General features: G+C 38.9%; 1 protein-coding gene across 15 annotated transcripts in view; it reads right to left on the minus strand.

Annotated features, from left to right (window-relative positions):
• PCDH15 (protocadherin related 15) overlaps positions 1-21,636 on the minus strand; it is a 1,242,339-nt gene that overhangs the window by 666,746 nt on the left and 553,957 nt on the right. For 11 of the 15 annotated variants that reach the window (XR_009252204.1, XR_009252205.1, XM_058696341.1 and 8 more), the window contains 2 exons: positions 4,257-4,271; positions 3,681-3,746 (listed from right to left, as the gene is read on the minus strand). Coding sequence is in view for 13 of the 15 variants with exons in the window: in XM_058696341.1 (XP_058552324.1) it covers positions 3,681-3,746; positions 4,257-4,271 (81 nt within the window). In the remaining 2 variants the exon portion in view is untranslated. The remainder of the gene's footprint in view (positions 1-3,680; positions 3,747-4,256; positions 4,272-21,636) is intronic. The other 4 variants (XM_058696346.1, XM_058696345.1, XM_058696335.1 and 1 more) reach the window with 1 other exon arrangement.

Genomic DNA, 21,636 nt, shown 5'->3' on the forward strand with positions numbered 1-21,636 from the left:
AGTAGTGGGTAATGTATAGCACAGCTAAATTGGTACATTATCCACCTGAAACTAATATAATCGGTTAATTATACTGGAATTAAAAAAAAAAAAAACAAGAATAGGTTTTTCCATGCCTTTCTTGGCTCGCCAGCTCTTTATTTTTATCCGTACATTTGTCTGAATGTAGCACAGTTTATCCACTCACTTACTGAAGGACATCTTGTTTGCTTCCAAGTTTTAGAAATTATACGTTAAAAAAAAAAATTTAAAAAGGGGCGCCTGGGTGGCTCAGTCGGTTAAGCGTCCGACTTCAGCTCAGGTCACGATCTCCTGGTCCGTGAGTTCGAGCCCCGCGTCGGGCTCTGTGCTGCCGGCTCAGAGCCTGGAGCCTGTTTCAGAGTCTGTGCCTCCCTCTCTCTCTGACCCTCCCCCGTTCATGCTCTGTCTCTCTCTGTCTCAAAAATAAACAAACGTTAAAAAGAAAAAAAAAAGAAATTAGAGATAAAGTTGCTATAAACATCCATGTGTAGGCTTTTGTGGGGACAAAAGTTTTCCAGAAAGAATTTGTAGATATTCTTATTTTATTAAATAAGAGAATATGTCCTAAGTCTGTTTCTCCATATGCATTCTCCCTTCTAAATGTAACTGCACGTTAAACATGCCATACCCACCACCTCAAGGCTTTTCTCATGGTTGTCAGGGGCCAGCACATGTCCATTTATGTGTTGACATTGTGTCCTTAAAGCATAACCTCTGTTTTTCTATAGTTATCCTGGTTCAGGTCGAGAGTTATATGAAGCATCTGTTATCAATATTCTGTCGAGAACAATGATCAAAGAGGGGAACAATCTGACAGAGCCCAGGGTTACAAAGAAGCTTATGGATCTTTACCTATTACAGTTTTTATCTTTCAAACATACACGTTTGTGAAAATGCAATTATAATGCGTATTCACAACGAGGAAATAGTCCCATCCCACGCAGTATAAAAGTTGTGAAAGATGCAGGTGCATGTGACAAATAACGGACATTCTATACATGGACCTCAACGACTTACATAAGAACATTAAGTATAGACTTAAAAAGAAAAGTAAGCTACTAAAAGCTATACTTCAGTGGGAAGAGGTCTTTAGCAATAGATATTATTTACCTGCAGTCATTAATAAAGTAAACCACAGGCAAGCTGACACACGATAGACTTACCAGTTTGACTTAAGAAAGGATTTGTTCTTTAAAATGAGTGTTTATGAAACTGGTAAAATCAAATATCCCCAGGTTTTATTACAACCAATTAAAAACTGGTGGGGAAGAGAAATTAAGAGAGGTTAAGAGCAGGATCAGAATTAACTGTCTTACTGGAAGTTCCTTAGATAGACTGAAGAAAAATATGGGACACGCTTTCATACGCTGCTTCCTTCAGACATTCAAGACAAGATGACAGCATACCGCATTATAATCTCTGGCAGAGGTTCACTTGATCATATTTTTAGAAGTTTAATGTAAAACAAAAATGCAAACATTTAGTCTCCAGACAAGTATTTATATTGCCTGTGATGACACTCAAGTAACTTTGGCAGCATTCTGAGTAGTTGGCAGTTTCTACAAAATATGCCAATTGAAGAACACAACGTTACTACGCTGAATCATGTCACATTCTTCTAGAACACAAATATTGAACGTCTACCACATGCAGTGTACAGCACTCTGTGGCAAGGGCTTGCCAGAGTTCCTGATCCTTTGAAAGTGGGATCTAGTCCACCCAGGGGGGAGGTAAAATAGCACCATCATTACTGTCTATAATCACCTGTTTGGCAAATAATCTCTGTAAAGGATCACGTGTTAAAACGAAATTATTTAGTAAAATTAAGTGTTTTAGTTCAACTCAGCTTGTAAGTTCAAGTTAATTGTGAACCACAGGGAAACGAAAATAGAGAGTGGTCTCCTATCAGGTTTTTTCTTTTTGGTCTCTGGTTTAAAAGGCCAACTTTTTTCCTTGGAGAATATTTAGAAAATACGGATTTGATTTTGAAATATTACAGATTTGTATTTGGAAAATAGTTAATGATACATAAACCATAATTTTCTACATGGGCAAAAGAAAATTTTCCTGATATAGCGTTTTCACGTATTTTTTATTTTCTATAAACACATCTAAGATTTACTTCCAGTTTATTCAAATGTATCATAATAACTCATTAACTTCATATGCTTTCATGCTCAATATATACTGGACTTTTAAAAATAATGAAAACATCCAAATTTTTGTGATATTTTTAAGTGTTGCTAAAATTTAGTATAGATAATTAAGTTTGTTTAAATGGAGACCAGCAATGCTGTGGACATTTTTGGATGATTCCAAAGGATATGGAAAAAGAAGAAAAAAAAATCATGCCAACTCTTCAAAGGGGTAAGGGAATGTTTTATTTTAATGTTTATTTATTTATTTTGAGAGAGAGAGAGAGAGAGAGAGAGAGAGAGAGAGAGAGAGGTGCAGAGAGAGGAAGAGAGAATCCCAAGAAGACTCTGTGGTGTCAGTGCAGAGCCCAATGCAGGGTTCATCCTATGAGCCAGGAGATCATGACCTGAACAGAAATCAAGTCAGATGCTCAATCAACTGAGCCACTCAGGCACCTCTAAAGGAATGCTTCTAATACAGCACAATGAAGGTATTACATATGTTATAGAATTTTCAGAATATATGTAGGGTTAAATTCCAGGAAAAATGTCATTCTGTAATAAGCCAATTGACATAATTCCTTTATATATGTGTGTGTGTATATGTGTGTGTATATGAATATTTATTTATTTATTTATTTATTTATTGAACTGGAAAACAGACTGCTTCCAATAGACACAAAGTACAAAGCAAACAAGCCCCATGGAAGGTCCATCACAGAATTAGTAGTCAAACTGAGCCTCCTAGCACATTCTCACACTTACACTAGTTTGAAATAGAAACCAAGACTTGAGAGATACCGTTTTACTGCAACCTAACAGAAAAGAATCTGTAAACACACTGAAGTTTAAAAGGCTAAGAGAGCGTTGCAGAACAAAGCACCAGCTGTATTTATTTTTGGTTTTGATAAGGAAAAGTACTTTTTGAAGAACTTAGTATGGATTCCCTATTACTTAATGATGGCAGACCAACTGAGCGAACACTCAAGCTTCTTCCTCTGCTCTCAGAACCTTCGTCAGGTTCTCTCTTCCCAAGGATTTTCAGTTCTCCCGATAACCATTCCTATATCACCATGTCTAGTGGGCTATAAGGGTAATCCTTACCAGATTCCCACCAGCGTAAGGTGCCAGGGGAAGGCTTACCTTTCGATAGACTTCTTTTGGAGGGATGCAATGTGTCTTATTTAGGTGACTAGATGTTTGTGTGGGTGACAGTCAACTCAACCTAGTGACAAAGAAAGACCCCAGCCATATCTGGATTCACTCTTGGGACTGACTGGGTGCAGTGATTCCTTTACAGTCAAGACTATGCAACCTTTCCAGTCACGGAAGTGTCTCTTGATCCAGGTAAAGCATTTTGCGCGTGTGGCCCAATTTAAACTCATACAGAGAAGAAATTAGGGGAGCACTATTTGTGGATTTGGGTTAACTTCATTTAGTACTTCCACATGTAACAAATCTAGGGTTGAAAGGGGAAGAAATCCCTCTTGGACAGGTCATTTGTAAAACATGAAGCTCACTCACCGTTCCGGCTTTCTTCATCAATGGCAACTATGGTGGCTGGCGGTCCTCCCCTAGCTAGTTTGCAATCTAAGGAGAGAAAACAACCATACGTAAGAAGTAACAATTGCATGAGCATTAACCTTGAGATCAAATTCATTGGGATATATATTGATATTTAAAAAGAAAAATCCCACAATCAAATTGATATGCATCATTACTTTTAATATTTTAATTTTTTTTCATAACAACCACAGAGACCCCTTACAACATCATAACACGTTCACTTTGTGCACCACCAAACTACTCAAATCTTATGGAGAAAACACCAGCAGAGACCACTGGAGAGCAGAAGTCCTTCAGGACAGAGATAATGGGATGGTAATTTAACCCAAAGAAATAACATAAAGGAATGATTAACAAGGATAAATTGTAATTAAAGCTTCACAACAGAAACAAACATAATTGGACTTTAATTGTGATAAAGGGTCTAATTAAAGGGAGTGAATAGAATTTTAATAATGTTCTAAAGAGAATAAAACAAAGACAGACAAGCAATGTTCATGAGGTTGTTTGGCATTTTTATTTTTGTCATCTTACCCTCATATTGCCAGTCTGGAGTCAAAAGTATAGAGTCATCAATGGAAGCATAGCAGAAAAATGGAAGAAAGAAAGGAAGAAAGAATAGATGTACATATTTAGTGTGGATTGAAAGATATAAATAGCACTACATAATAACAGATACATCACATAATAACTTCCAGAAAAGATATACATAAAATCCTGGTATCAGATTTTTTAATCCTAATATAACATTAACACATTAACTTGATAATACGTCATTAGCATATTGAAAAATTACTATTATGGATAGAGTTGAAAAAACATAAAGTACATTTATAGGTTTCCTATGAAAAGGTACATACAAATTAATTATGAACAGTCTAGTATCCCTATGTTGAATGAATGTTAAGATTAGTGCCTGTCAATCAGTAGAGATGACTAATTTGTTACTTCAAACACTACTAATATCTTGTCAAGAATCTAAGGATAATGAACATAAAAATAGTGTCAAGAGCTACAATATCCATGACCATTAAAATAGGAAAGCTTTGCCAGCAAGATGTCAAATGTCCACTTCTGGGGTGTAAACCACACTCTTAGGAGGTACTCAGTAGGCCTGATGAGGCTGTGTTATGCAGTTAAATATCCATGGCACACTCCTGTGACTGCAGCATAAATCACATTTGCTTAATGTCATCCAAGCATGTGTGTCATTGGGTAGATTTCAAGGTTTTTCATTCATTCATGCATTCATTCATTCACTCAAATTCTATGTATTATGTGCATATACATGAACAATAGAACCTTTGGCAAGCACTGCTCTATATTGTAAGGTACGTGCTCTCTCACGTGAATCTCAATATCTCAGAGATTTCCAGTATTTTTCTTTCCATCCTTGTCAATATTGAAGGGGTTTGAAGTCACACCATTGTTAGGTCTAAAATATCTCATGTCCACTACACTTCTCCATCCCAACATAAGACAAGTGCTCACTGTTTGTCACACCTACTCTTGCAATGGTTACCTCACCACTTCCCAGAAGCTTTGTTCTCACTCTGTGTTCATCCATTCTTCCCATCAGAATTACTTTCATGCACCCAAATCAAAGGTAACATAATAGCACATCTCTGCACAAAACCTTACATGTTTCCTTTGGAGTGAAGAAAAAAAAATTCTTATGATACCATTGAAAGATTCTCAAACAGAAATGGTTTAGGATAATGTTTCAAAAGATGTCAAGTCTCAACATGGTTCACTTAGAATTAAGCCCTGTGCCCATCAGCCATACCAGACCCCTTTACTCTTGCTGGGACCTATTTTGTATTTTGAGGGAAGTTCCGCTACCTGAATTCATTTCTGCCTCTCTTCTGTCCAGCATATTTCCGCTTCTTCCTTCCTTCCTCCTTCCTTCCTTCCTTCTTTCCTTCCTTCCTTCCTTCCTTCCTTCCTTCCTTCCTTCCTTCTTCCTTCCTTCCTTCCTTCCTTCCTTCCTTCCTCCTTCCTTCCTTCCTTCCTTCCTTCTTTCCTTCCTTCCTTCCTTCCTTCCTCCTTCCTTCCTTCCTTCCTTCTTTCCTTCCTTCCTTCCTTCCTTCCTTCCTTCCTTCCTTCCTTCCTTCCTTCCTCTCTCTCTCTTTCCCTTTTTTTCCTTTCTTTCTTTTTCTCTTTCTTGATGGCACAAGATTTCTCCTGTTTTATGAGAACTTGCCCACACCCCCAGTCAGAATTTATCTCCCATCTCATGTTCTCATAATATTTTGCTCATCTGGTATTGTATTCTTGTATGCATTCAAACATTATCCATTTGGTTAGTCAAATCTATAGCTGAATCACTGTGAACATGGGAATATAAAATTAACAGCACCTTTCTTCTAGGGTCTCAGGTGAAAAAGGTTAGAGACCAGCTAGAACAAAGACGCATAACCTACCACACAGGTGTAGCACAATGTGGTATTTGTGGAGTCAATTCCTTAATAAGTTCATGGACAACGTCAGTGGATAGGAGATACACAAGAAGGAGGAGGTGATCTGTGGAGAAGAGAATAAAGGAAACCTGACCAATTCTTACCGGGCACAGTTCTTGGATTACCAAACATCTCTTCTGTTTGTCTTTTACAGAGTAGTTACTTTTCAAGACTATTCCTTCGTCAGGCGGCTACCATTATATGTATGGATACACTTTCTCTACTCAGCTAAGCCAAATGCGACTCCCCATCCCCAACCCTACCTAAATGCCTTACCCTCTCTACCCTCAGTCCATTCTCTAGTCACAACCACCCAAATTCGTGTTTTCTGTGCCATCTTCTCAAATGCCCTTTGTCCTCTTCTTCCCCTGGTTGACCTCTATTTCTCTTTAGGAAACCTGGCAAGGCACCACCTCACTAGGAGATCTTCCTCATTGCTGGTTAGATTAAATGCCTCTTCTCTATATTCCTTCAGTGCACACTATATTCCACTGGATAAATTACCCCACTGAAAAAAATCAGTGTGTCTTTCTCACAAGAACTCCTTCAGACCAAAGTTGCATCACATTGATCTTAGAAACCATCGTATTTATAATATTCAAACCTTAGTACTCTTAGTACTCTCTCTTAAGACTTGGTCCTAAAAGAGCGTGTGTTCATTTTTTCTGAACTACACTCTGGCCAGCTACAACCTCCCATTGAACATGAGAGCTGCCGAGAAATCTGTGTTCTCACTATGTCCCCAGCAGTACAAACAGCCCAGGCATAGAGGCCCAGCTGTGGTTCCTCCCTGTCAGTCCCCATTAGGAGACTTTCCCTAAGCTTTCTTTTCCAGCAGGCTCCACCCCTCCCCCAGTAAGATGTTCTCATGTCTAAAAAGTGCTTTATTTGAGATCAAACCAAAAGTAATTTAACATTTTTAGACTGCAATATTAATGAAGAGAGACTAGTAGGTTTCTAAAAAGAATACATTAATAGCATTGTTAACAACAGCTAAAATATTTGTTTTGGAATCATGCATTCATGAAAGCATAACTGATTAGTTTTGAAATGCACAAAAATATTTTCAATATTGAAGTATATTCAGAATTGTCTTGAAAAGAAAGTGATCTGGGTGGAATGCCCAGTAATGTACTTTCTAGTCAAAATATCAAAATGGAGATTGAAATGAAGACTAGAAAGCATTTTGGGGGCTGAATGATAGTGTTCTCTATGGTCCATGGATAATTTGTCCACCACATGAAAGGCAAGTTAGCTGATGACGTTCTACTTTGGAAATGGACTTCCCTAATCTATTTAATTTCATCCTTGACTGTCCTGGTTAAATCACAAATTCATTGTTTTTCATGCCTCAAATTTCTAACCTCTTAGGCCCCTACCTGATTCCCGTATCCAATTTATTGTAAAGTGCAGGATATGAATACAAATGCCTGAATGCTCAGTGTGATTTATTCCTGCAAATTTGTCATCAAGCTAAAAATAAGCCATATATTTTTAAATAATCTCATGCAACAAGTTGGATTTAAAATGCAAAGAGAAGGATAGAGCTAGAATGTATTATACTAAGTGAAACAAGTCAGTCAGAGACAAATACCATATGATTTCAGTCATATGAGGAATTTAAACAAAACAGATGAACATGTAGGGTTGGGGAAGAAGAGAGGGAAACAGACCACAAGAGACTCTTAAGGATGGAGAACAAACGGAAGGTTGACAGACGGAGGGGGTGGGGGATGGGCTAAATGGGTGATGGGCATTAAGGAGGGCACTTGTTAGGATGAGCACTGGGGGTTGTGTGTAAGTGATGAATCACTGAATTCTACTCCTGAAACCAGTATTGCACTATGTTAACTAAACAGAATTCAAATTAAAAAAAATATATATAATAGGGGTGCCTGAGTGGCTCAGTTAGTTAAGTGTCTAACTCTTGATTTGGGCTCAGGTCATGATCTTACAGTTCATGGGATCGAGCCCCACATCAGACTCTGTGCTGACAGTGCACAGCCTACTTGGAATTCTCTTTCTCTCCCTCTGCCCCTCTCCCCTGTTTGCACGTGCTCTCTCTCTCAAAAATAATAAATATTTTTTAAAAACTAAAACTAACTAAATAGATAAATCCCAAAAGGAAGTATTAGAAAAATATGCAGTGACTTGGTTTCAAAGGCACTACACGTGTGATATGCTATTCTTATTGCGGCCTGGAGCTCAGAGCGTGCATCTGATGGACCACAGAAAGGCAATAATCCAAACTTGTCTACACATGCTCATTCCTCACAGGGAGTGAGAACAGCCAGGAAAACCCCATTCCCACTGTAGTCTATGCTCAAAATGTTATTTTAAGGTCAAACATTGTGTTTTCAATAAAATTTCAAGCCTACTGACTTGGCTTTTTGCATATATTAATATTGTAATTGCCTTGGCCATGTCGATACCTTGCATATTGTGTTTCCTGTAGACCTCTCTTCTGAGTCTGGGCCCTGCTGCCCAACCAACACCTACACTTGCAATTTCACAGGTGCCTTAAATGTACTGCTCCCCTGAGCCCACACCTGGCATCTTCCCGCCCGCGTTATTTCAGCGAATAGCACAACTGTGCACCAAGCTGCATAAACCAGAAAGCAGAGGGTCACCTGTGAGCCTTCCCATTTCCCTCAGGCGCCTAGATTGAACCCATCAATGAGCCTTGAATTTAATTCCTACAGAAAAACTTTTCATATCTACCTGCTGCTTTCAGTCTCCAGTGTCACCACACTGATCCGATCTCTTACTCATCAAATACATTTTCCTAACTATTTTCCCTATGGACACTCTTGCCCCACTCTTTAATTTTCTCTTTATCCACAGTGATCTTTTTATAAGTAGCAACTGACTTACCTTTTCATGATCTGTCATTGCTTTCAGGTTAAAACTTTTTATGACCTACTACCTTCTGCATGATTTTAGAATGAAAACCAAACTACATGGCTTCCAAGGTCCTATGTGATATGCCCCCCTCCTTTCTTTCCTGTCTTGTCTGTTTCCGAGTTCTCACTTGCTCTCAGCATTCCAGACAAATGTTTTTCTTTTCCTTAATCATTCTATGTTCCACCATGAGCTACCTCAAGACCCTTACATATTACAGTATTTCTTATTTATCATCTTTACTCTCAGCCCATCATTTACTTGTATATCTTTTAGATTCTGGTATATTCTTTAGTTTCTCAAAGAAACCATGCCTGACCCTGAGCTTCTCTGATGTATGTACTCCCATCGCTCTGCCTTCTAGAACCAGTTTATGAATATATGATGACTCACTTACAGATCTTACTTCTATTCCTCAGGGTTGTGTCCCAAGGACAAATTTTCTAGAACATAATTGATTCTCAGCAGTTATTCACTAAATGCAGAAATTTATGGCTTCAATCAAATTTATAAAAATTTAAAAAAATGAAAACTCTATAACTGAATCTTTTTTATTTTTCTTAAATGTTTATTTATTTTTGAGAGAGAGCACGAAAGGGGGAGAGGCAGAAAGTGGGGGACAGAGGATCCCAAGCAGGCTCCTTGCTGACAGCAGTGAGCCCTATGTGGGGCTTGAACTCACAAACTGAGATCATGACCTGAGCCGGAGTCGGAAGCCTAATCAACTGAGCCACCCAGGCACCCCGTCCCCCTTCTTTATTTAATATTTGAAATATTCTCATAAACAAGTAATGCGGAAGAAATGAACAACAAACTAATGGTCTAAAGACAGGATCATTAAGGCTACCTCACCAGAAGTGTGAGGGGAGAGGATGTGCTACTCAAAATATGCCACTTGGGCATCCAGAGGTGAAGGCAATAGAGACCCAGTGGATTCAGGAAAAGCTTTTTTTTAACCTTCCTTTTTATAGTGTAAAGAAATTAGAAAGGGGGCCTATGCCAGCAAGAGAGTTATTACCAGAGATACCTTTTTCATTGGAGAGACTTATCTGCATGTCAAGGCAAACATTTGTTTACCAAAAATTTCCTCTTCACATCTTCTTATGAATTGCCTTCTTACCCTTTGAAGCCCCGACCCCTGTCCATTTCCTTAGGCCAGGATGGTGTGTATATAAGCCTCAACTGCCTGGCTGCCTTTTAGTCTCATATCTTTGTGAGTAATTTTGTTTTTCTCCTGTTAATTTGTATATTTTATTACGAGGTGTCTCAGTCAAGGACTTAGAGAGGAAGAGGAAAACGAATTTCCCCCCCTACACTTGAATAATCTACCATTGAGTAAAGAAGGTAAGAGAGGAATTATACAGCACTTTGAGATTCTGTGGGGTAGTAACAGAAGACCATGGAGGGTTCAGAGAAGGGGGGGGAAAGAGAAGGGATGAGAAGACTTTCACTTTCCTCCAACTGACTGTAATTTCTGTTAGAATTTTACATGGCAAACAATCATGGAGCAAGATCACAACAATATCCTAAGAGCAAGATGTGTTCCAAGGTCTTTCATGACGTGGTCAAAATGCACTTGAAGAAATAAAACTCAAAGACCTCAGATACCAAATCTTTTACGACATCAAAAGTCACAAATACTTTTGTGTCACCTTAGAATCTTTATGCAGGTATTTCTTTACCAGCTGTCTATGATTATCAGGGAATTATTCTATCCCCCAGCAGAGCATTTGACATGTTACAATCTTCATTTAACATATTGGTGGAACTATGGACTAACCTTCTTCATGAAAAATAGATAAAATAAATAGCCCATCAAATTCTTTATACTAGTCATTTGAAATCTTTTGGGGGAGTGATTTCAGATAATAATAGAATTTATTCCTAGTATAATATGGAGTTTAAGGACATGTCAGAATAGCTCAATTCAAATCCTAACTTTTGCCTTTAATAGTAACAGAATGTTCAACAGAGTATTAACCTCTTGTACCTTAGTTTATACAAATAGGAATAATAGTAAGTACAACTACCTCATAGATTTACTACAAGAAAGATGAATAAAATAATATATGGTAATTTCTAAGAATGCTCCCTTATAAAGTGTACAGGCAGAATAGATACAACTTTCATTTTTACAGTATCATTATTTTGGAAGCAATATATTTATAAAGTTATTCCTATTTTTTTCCCTATGATCAAAGACAATAGAGAATCTCTTGGCTTCCCCTACATATTCAGTGAGGGCTGATCTTATCTTTGCATGTGATCATAAAATACATTCTCATTAAGGATAAAAGTAGTCACATGAAATGTCTCTCGTGGTTGTAGGGACAAAAATATGCTACAATTCTTATTCTACATATCAATGTAGACACACTGTCCCGTATTAAATTTACTAGACACAACTAGGATCTTTGAACCCCAGCCTAAGAAAGTAAAGGGATGCTCACAGTTACCCATGCGTCCCACTGTGGTTCTCAGATGCAATGGTGGCCAAATGATCAAGCAGAAAGGTCAAGAACAAGTTTCAGATTTCCTGAAATCCCTATTCTTCTCAACATCCCTCTGCTATCAGTTTGTCTGGACTCTCTCATTTAGAAGCTTGCATTTGTGTGTGTGTGTGTGTGTGTGTGTGTGTGTGTGTGTGTGTGTGCGCGCACGCACACACACACACACACACACACACACACACACACACACACAAACACTGTATCAGTTGCTTAGTTCCTAGCAATCTGGCCTTTCATTCAAAGGGGTGCTGTGCTCTGCTTAAATTTCATTGTACACAAATATTTTAGCTTAAATTTGCTTGTCACAAGTAGCAGCACAGGGATTACCCTCATCTTTTCTGTTGATCTTTGAAACATTAATTTCCAGGAAAATACACATAGGAGTGGCGTCAGAAGACAGAAACTTCTTGCTTTGCATTTTGATTCTCTCATCCAAAAGAAAAGGAGTTAGACATTGAGTTATAAGATCAGTGGAACCACACTTTAAGGTGTATTATCTAAAACTATAGTCAACAAAGACATGGACTTGGCCATGACTGACGAAAAGCAAAATGAATGGATTAAACTCCAGGGCATAGTGAGTAAGTACATCATTTCCAGCTCAAGAATAGGATATGTTCTTATGATTACTCTGCCAGCATTACCACTTAGGGATTCAAATTTGACCGTGGGGGAAGCAACACATATTTTATGATGCCTTAGTGTCATTATTAATTGGATGATATAATTTGGTTAAGACGTTCCAACAACATGGTCTGGTAATGCCTACTGATGTCATTAAGGAGCATCGCTCTCCATCACTGCTTCCATTAGGACAATTTAATAGAGAGACCGGGGCTCTCTCAGCCACTGTTTTCTTCCGAAACTATTCACTTCATTCTAATTGGTCTATCAACAACAGTAGCCTTGTGCATGGATGACACTTGGTGAGAGAGGCAAACCCATTCTTAATAAGAAATTAAATGGTCTAAATAATTGAAATAAAGATAAGTCAGGGGCTGTACAACAAAGGCAGGGCAGAAAATAAATTGTCAGGGGAAGTCTGATCAGAAGATCAAGTGAATATTTTAAAGTTATTTTTGTTCACTTGAAATATGACTATACTTGATTATTTTATAATTTCATGTAAATGTATTGCCAAACATGTTAGTCTTTGCACCCAAATGTGACTTCCTTACATCTAGTTTATACTACATGAGTTAGAAGCTATTTGGGTTTTTCTTCCGTTGATGGTGACAGTTTTTCCTTATTTGTGCAACCTTCCAGCAGGCAACCATGACTACATTTGGGGACTTTGGGATGTATAGAATCATTCTTGGCCCAAGGTGTAATGTATAACACTGACATGAGAAGCGGCAGCCAGTATTATGGTTATGGACATGGCCTTGGGAGACACTTAGGGTTCAACACTGGCCACGTTTTACCACTTGCTAGCTTTTAGCACCTTTAAACATTACTTAAATTCTCTATAGCCCAGTTGTATTATTGGCAAATAGAAGCTGTGTTAGAGAAGAGTTCCTGGCACACAGAGGTGCTTTAGAATTTCCTGCTAGGTAAATTCTGTTCTATCCAAATGAGAAAACAACATACAAAATTTGTATATCTCCACATTTTTAAAGCGATGATTTTTGCATATTTTAACTTATGTAAGTAGCCCTTTCTTACCTTTTTGAACATTCACAAGAAAGCTGTATTGTATTAGCAGATCAAAATAGACTTATGATATGTATTTTTGAGGTGCATTTAACATGCTGGTACAGTAACAGTACATTTAATTATGTGTCCACAGATTGCTAAGGAAATATAGTGATGCTAAATAATGCAAAGTTTCTCCATTTAAAAGTTGTCTGAGGAATGCTTACAACTAAAATAAAAAGTCTTTTCTAATAATGTCATATACAATAAATCATGTATCCCTTCTAAGAGTTCTTTGCAGGATTTTGCTGTTATTCCAGAATCTTCCTAAAAGGCATTTTCTGATGGGTAGCCTGTGTTGCCATGTTATCCACTTTGGCCTTAGGTTTTACAATTGAAATACAAAGGAGAAATGAAGTCGTAAGTCTTTGTGTCAATGAGGAACACAAAATTATTCAAAAACACTTTACAAAAAGCGGTTAAAGATTTTAGATCTATGTTGTTTCTGAAAGCTAATTTGTTTTATTTACTAATTATTCATGAGGTAGCTCAGAGGAAATTCTCATTCATGATTCTTACTAAGATACTCAACAAGGTCAAAGGATTAAAGCTGCATGTCAACATCACTGTCTAAAACTGCATTTTCAGAGAGATTGTTCATAAGTCTTTGTTTACAGCCTGCTTTGCCTATTTAAGTCCTATTCCTGCCACAAGGTAATTATGAACACCTAAACTCTCAGTAAAAAGGCAAACTGTGGATTAAATCATGGAGACAAAATATTAATCATTTAATTACTTACACCCCGAAACACTATATCCTAGGAAACTTCACATCTGTTTTCTTCTTTTTTTCCCCTAGCTTTCATGAGATATTTTGACATACAACATGTGTAACTTTAAGGTGTACAATGTGATTTGATAAACATACAGACTGTGAAATGATTGCCAGACTAAGGTCAGTTAACACCTCCATACCGCTACATCACTTCCTTTTGTGTGTGTGATAATAACATTAAGCTTTACACTCTTAACAGCTTTCAGCATATAATCCTGTATTATTAACAGCACTCACCATGTTGTCCATTAGAGCCTCAGAAATTAGTCACCTTTGGGCTGAAAGATGGCATCCTTTGACCAATGTCTCATTTTCCAAACACTCCAGCTCCCACCAACTACATTCTACTCTGTTCCTAGGAGTTCTGTTTGTTTGTTTTTGAGAGAGAGTGAGAGACCGTAAACAGTAGGGCAGGTGCATTGAGTGGGGGAAGGGCAGAAGGAGAGACACAGAATCTTAATCAGGCTCCACACTCAGCATGGAGCCCAATGCAAGGCTTTATTTCACTACAGTGAGGTCATGACCTGAGCAGAAAGCAAGAGACAGACACTTAACTGACTCTTGATTGGTGTCATATTTAAAAAATCATTGCCAAGACCAAGGTCAAGAACTTTTCCTTATGTTTTCTTCTAAACAGTTTTACAGTTTCAGGTCTTACATTAAAGTCTTTCATTCATCTTAAGCTAATTTCTATGGGTTGTATAATGCAGGGATCCAGTTGTATTCTTTCACAGGTGATTATTGTTTTCCAAACACCACTTATTGAAAAAACTGTTCTTTTCCCATTAGTATTCTTGGCTCTGTTGTCAAATATAAATTATGTTGGTCTATTTCTGGGCTCTCAAACTGAACCGTTGGACCGTATGTCTGTTTTTTTATGCCATTACCATATGGTTGTTATTATTGTAGCTTTGTAATAAAGATTGAAATCAGGTTAGATAGTGGCTCCAGCTTTGTTCTTTCTCAGCATCGCTGTGTCTATTCAGGGTCTTTTGGGTTTCCAAACAAATTTTAGGATGTCTTTTTTCTATTTCTTTTTTTTTTAATTTTTTTTAATGTTTTTTATTTATTTTTGAGACAGAGAGAGACAGAGCATGAACGGGGGAGGGGCAGAGAGAGAGGGAGACACAGAATCGGAAGCGGGCTCCAGGCTCCGAGCCGTCAGCCCAGAGCCCGACGCGGGGCTCGAACTCACGGACCGCGAGATCGTGACCTGAGCCGAAGTCGGACGCTTAACCGACTGCGCCACCCAGGCGCCCCAAACGTTTTTTTATTTTTGAGACAGAGAGAGACAGAGCATGAACGGGGGAGGGGCAGAGAGAGAGGGAGACACAGAATCGGAAGCAGGCTCCAGGCTCTGAGCCGGCAGCACAGAGCCTGACGCGGGGCTCGAACTCACGGACCGCGAGATCGTGACCTGAGCCGAAGTCGGACGCTCAACCGACTGAGCCACCCAGGCGCCCCATCTTTTTTCTATTTCTGAGAAAAGGGCTATTGGAATTTTTTATAGGGATTGCACTGAATATATAAATGGCTCTGGGTAGTATGGACATTTTAATAATATTGATTCTTCTAATCTATGAACATGGGATATATTTCCATTTATTTGTAGCTTTTTCAATTTCTTTCGTCAATATGTTATAGTTATCAGTGTACAGGTCTTTTACCTCATTGCTTAAATTTATTCCTGAGAGTTTTATTCTTTTTGATGGTATTATAAATGAGATAGTTCTGTTTTGTTTTGTTTTTTTTTCTTTTCTAAGTAGGCTTCATGCCCAGTGCAGATCCCAACCCAGGACTTGAACCATGACCCTGAGATCAAGACCTGAGCTGAGATCAAGAGTTGGATGCTTAATAGACTGAGCCACCCAGATGCCTCTCTTTATTTATTTTTAATATAGTCCATTGACAGTGTATAGAAACACAACTGATTTTGCTATGTTGATGTTGTATCCTACAGTGTACTAAATTTGTTTATTCGAAAAGTTTCTTGGTGGAGTCTTTAGGCTTTTCTTGTATAAGATCTTATCACCTGAAAATAAATTTTTTCTTCTACCTTTTTGATTTGAACATCTTTTATTTATTGTTCTTGCCTAATTGCTCTGAGTAGGATTTCCAGTACTATGTTGAATAAAAATGGTGAGAGAGGGCACCTTGTCTTGATCTTGATCTTTGAGTAAATGCTTTCAGCTTTTCACTAGTGACCATGATGTCAGCTGTGGGCTTGTTGTATATGGCTTTTATTGTATTGAAATATATTCCTTGTATACCCAATTTGTTGAGATTTTTATCATGAATACTGAATTTTATTAATTGTTTTCTCAGCATACTGAGATAACCATTTGATGTTTTTAATATTTATTTGTTATTTATTTTTGAGAGGGTTGGGAGAGAGAGAGAGAGAGAGAGGGTGTATTCATGTGCAGGTGTGTGGGGGAGGGGCATGGAGAGAGGGAGAGAGAATCTCAAGCAAGCTGCACGCTGTCAGCACAGAGCCCAATGTTGGGGCTCATTCCCATGACTGTGAGATCATCACCTGAGGCAAAATCAAGAGTCAGACACTTAACCTACTGAGCCACCCAGGTGCCCCGATATGTTCTAAGTTTTTATTTCTTCATGATTTGATCTTAGTAGGCTGTATGTCTCTAGGAATTTATCCATTTCTCCTAGTTTATCCAATTTGTAGGTTTGTGTACAACTGTTCACAGTAATCCATGACCCTTTGTATTTCTGCGGTGTTAGTTGTAATGTGAACTCATTCATTTATGATTTTATTTACTTAAATCTTCTATTTTCTTAGTCTAGCAAACTGTTTGACAGTTTTGCTTAACTTTTCAAGAAACAGCCCTTAGTTTCATTGACCCTTTCTGTTTTCGATGTCCATTATTTCTGTTCCGATCTTTGTTATTTCCTTCCTTGTGCTAGCTTCGTGCTTAGTTTGTTCTTTTCTAGTCCCTTAAAGTGCATAGTTAGGTTTTTTATTTGTGATCTTTTTTCCTTAATGTAAGCAGTTTTTTGTTGTTTGTTTATGGCTTTTGCTACAGTCTTCCCATTAGCACTACTTTTGCTGTATTTGATAAATTTTCGTATATTGTGTACCTGTTTTCACTTATTTTTATTTAAAACATTTTTTTTAATGTTTATTTATATTTGAGACAGAGGGAGACAGAGCACAAGTCAGGGAGGGGCAGAGAGAGAGGGAGACACAGAATCCGAAGCAGGCTCCAGGCTCTGAGCTGTCAGCACAGAGCCCGATGCGGGGCTCGAACCCATGAACCATGAGATCATGACCTGAGCCGATGTCGGACGCTCAACCGACTGAGCCACCCAGGCAACCCACTTATTTTTAGATTAAAATTTTTTCTTTTGATTTATTTTTTGACCTATTGTTGTTCAGGTGTGTGTTTAATTTTCCCACATTTGTGAGCTTTTTGGTTTTCCTTTTGTTATCGATTTCTAGTTTTATGCCACCATGGTCAGAAAAAAATACTTGGTATGATTTAAATTGTACATTTGCTAAAGTCTGTTCTGTGACCTCACAAATGGCCAATCTTGGAGAATGTTCATTGCACAAATAAGAAGACTGTGTGTTCTATTGCTGTTGGATGGAATGTGCTGTTTTTGTCTGTTAACTCCATTTAATGTAAGGTATAATTCAAGTCCAGTGTTTCTTTATGGATGTTCTGTCTGGATGATCTGTCCGTTGTTGAAAGTGGAATATTGAAGTCCCCTCTATTATTGTACTGTTGTCTATAGTCTCCTTCAGATCTTTTTATGTTTGGTTAACATATTCAGATCCTCTGATACTGGGTGCATATATAATTGCTGTAACTTCTTGTTGAATTTACCCCTTTCTTCATCATATATTGACCCTTTTTGTCCCTATTACAGTTTTTGACTTAAAGTGTATTTTGTTTGGTGTAAGTATAGCTACTCACGCTCTCTTTCGGTCTCCATTTGCATGGAATATCCTTTTCCATCTCTTTTCTTTGAGTCTATATATGTCCTTGAAACTAAACTGGGTCTTTCACAAACAGCATTTGGATGGATCTTGTTTTTCAAACCACTCAGTCATTGTCTTTTGATTGGAGAATTGAATCCATTTTCCTTTAAAGTAATTATTGATACATTTGGACTTAATAGTTGCATCTGATTGTTTTCTCGCTCCCTTGTTCCTTTCATCCTCTTTTGCTTTCTTTCTAGAATTCTTCCATTTGATATGCTTTGATTCTCTTCTCTCTTGTATATCTAGTGAAAGTTTTTACTTTTTAGTTACCATGAGGCTTACATAAAACATCTCACAGTTATATCAGTCTATTTAATGTGATAACAGCTTATCTGGAATTGCATGCAGTAATTCTACACTTTTACTATGACCCCCCCCCATAATTTGCATTTCATGGCATCACAACTTACCTCTTTTATATTGTGTATCCATAACTGATTATTGTAGCTATAGTTATTTTTTTTTCTTAACGTTTTATTTATTTTCGAGACAGGGAGAGACAGAGCATGAACAGGGGAGGGTCAGAGAGAGGGAGACACAGAATCTGAAACAGGCTCCAGGCTCTGAGCTGTCAGCACAGAGCCCGACGCGGGGCTTGAACTCACGGACTGCGAGATCATGACCTGAGTGGAAGTCAGCCGCCCAACCGACTGAGCCACCCAGGCACCCCAGCTATAGTTATTTTTAATGCTTTTGTCCTTTGACCTTTATACTAGTTAAGTAATTAGCCCACCACCACATTAGAGTATCAGAATATCCTTGATTATTCATGATCCTTATGGCCTTGCATTAGTGTCTGTGCATATGAGGAAGTAGATACCTCTTGTAGTCTTTACAGACTGGCTTTGATGGGCAAAGCCCATCCAGAGCTTCTGGTGGAATCTGTGGGCAGGCTTGCCGTTGGGAGTCCTTGAGTGGGCAGATGTGTGCCTGTGTCAGGAGGTGGGCAGGCCTGCTTCTTTGGTACAAGGGGACCAGCCTGATGCCTGGGTCTGTGAACATGAGCTGGAATCTGGGTTCACAGGTATGAGTTACTACTGGTGGGGGCGGAGCATCTGAGTCCCCAGGGTCCAGTCCAGTACTGGGATAAGCCAGGAATCTGGATTCATGAGGGCTGGCCTGAGGGCTGGGGCAATGGGGCCAGGCTGGTGCCGAGATGAGTCTGGAGCATAGTCTGTGAGGGATGGCCAGCCAGTTGGTTCTGTGGGGGCCTGTGGGGTGCTAAGGTACCCTGGCAGCCTGGTCTGCAGGAGCTGGGTCTGGATTCTAGGTCCATGGAGGCTGGCCTGGCATTGGGGTGCGTTAAAAGTCCGGGTCTGTAAAAGTCAGCCTGATCTTTGCGCGTGCCTACCTTGTGCCTGGGTGTGCAGGGGCTGATGGAGAGTGTGGTGCCACAGGAAATGGAAAACACCGGGGTAAGCTAGGAAACCCGTTTTGTGGAGGCTGCTGGAGGCCCGCCAGGTGTCAGGAGGGCCAGCTGGCACCAGTGTGGTCTGGGAGCCTGATGTATATTTTCCAGGTGTAGAAATACTTCAACAGAAAGCTGATCCACCAGATTTACAAGATCCATTGTGTTGGAATAAGTTTGCTACTTACGTGAAATAATATGAGCTGATATTTCTGTACCCCCAGAAGAGTGTGACAATATTGAATATTGAATATTCTGTTTCATCACCTAGGATGTGACTGTCTGGATGCATGAAGCGTGAGAGTTGTTAGAGGAGGCAGGAGAAAGTGTGTGTCTTCACTGTCTGCTGTAGACTGTTTATATAGTTGAATATATAAATTATGGGAAATTCAGAAATGCTTTTCCTTTGCTTTATTTTCCCATTTCTAAGTGCCAGGGAGAAAGTTGGATCTGAGGAGCCATTATCAAAGAGCAAGTCTTGAGAGTGGGACGGGTGAGGGGCTGAAGCTGAGAGTAACAGAAGAACCTAAAAAAATAACAAAAAATCCCCCCCACTGCCCCCTGCCAAACACCCAAGTCCTCCTTCTCTGTGTGTCTCATCTTACGATCAGGGTGCTGCCCCAGGTACAGTTCCACCTGGCAGCATGATGTGCTTAAGGCCATACAGCCAGAAGTCCTTCCAGAAGAAAGCTGAAAACCACAAGCTCCAAATGAATCTATGGTCTCTCCATTGTTTCACAGTGAATGTCAAGTGTCAGAGGGATAATGTCTCCTGTGTCAATGACTCTTAACATGATATTCTTTCACTTAACAAATAATCCTTTTCCAAATCATAAACCTTGCAGATTGACATAAAAAAATGAGTCAGGGCAGTAATACAATCTGACATTTCTTGGGCAGAGAGAAAACTTCTGCTGGTAAATTTGGCATAAGGCACTGAGGCCGTAGGTTAAAACATGCAAATGTTTGTTTCCAATGAATTCTTTCAAGAAAAGTCAGCTAGGACAATAATTTTAAATGTGGTCAAAAGAGTAAAATCATATTATTGATAAACTAATTTTTTTGGCTTGCAAGTTTTCTTTAGAGTTCTCAAAAACTGAAAATAACAAAATATTGATGATAACTATTTTACCACCCTTGGCACTTAGAGATGACATTTTTGACAGCTTGCTATCCACATGTGCAACATATGACTAAGGAAGCTTTGTGTCCCATAGAGCTTACCACTCACAAGTTCATTTTTAGACACTCTTCTGTACAAAGGCCTGTAGTTTAGAAGGTCTGCTGCGATTAAAAAAAAATTTTTTTTTTACATTTATTTATTTCTGAGAGACAGAGAGAGAGACAGAGCACAAGCAGGGGAGGGGCAGAGAGAGAGGGAGACACAGAATCCAAAGCAGGCTCCAGGCTGTGAGCCATCAGCATAGAGCCTGACATGGGGCTCGAACTCATGAACAGTAAAATCATGATCTGAACTGAAGTTAGACACTCAACCGACTGAGCCACTCAGGCACCCCACAGATCTGCTGCGATTTAAGGGAACTTCTCAAGGGCAGGACTCCATATTTTATTTCTCTGTGTTTGCTCACATCACACATTTTGCCAAGAGTGAGTCCAGAGAAGACGTTATAGTTATAACTGTTTGCCTGGTTGCTTTCTAAGCTGCATGGTTTCTTATTTTGCAATCAGCCCTCCTTTCCTAGCATGTCTAATGGTACACACACCGCAATTTTCTTTCTTTTTAAAATTTTTTTTTAAAGTTTATTCATTTTTGAGAGAGAGAAACAGAGCACAAGTATGGGTGGGGCAGAGAGAGAGGGAGACACAGAATAGGAAGCAGGCTCCAGGCTCTGAGCTGTCAGCACAGAGCCCAATGCGGGGTTCAAACTCGTGAACCGTGAGATCATGACCTAAGCCAAAGATGGACACTTAACCGACTGAGCCACCCAGTCACCCCAAAGATTTTATTTTTAAGTAATCTCTGCACCCAACATGGGGCTCCCACCCACAAGCCCAACATCAAGAGTTGCATGCTCTACTGACTGAGCCACCCAGGTGCCCCAACACACCACAATTTTCTATAAGTGTGCAAAACTACAAACAACTACAAATAATAATACAAGTCAGAATTTCTGTTACATTAAGGGGATTTTGTTATTT

Source organism: Neofelis nebulosa, chromosome 13, assembly GCF_028018385.1.
Source record: "Neofelis nebulosa isolate mNeoNeb1 chromosome 13, mNeoNeb1.pri, whole genome shotgun sequence".
NCBI lineage: Eukaryota > Metazoa > Chordata > Mammalia > Carnivora > Felidae > Neofelis > Neofelis nebulosa.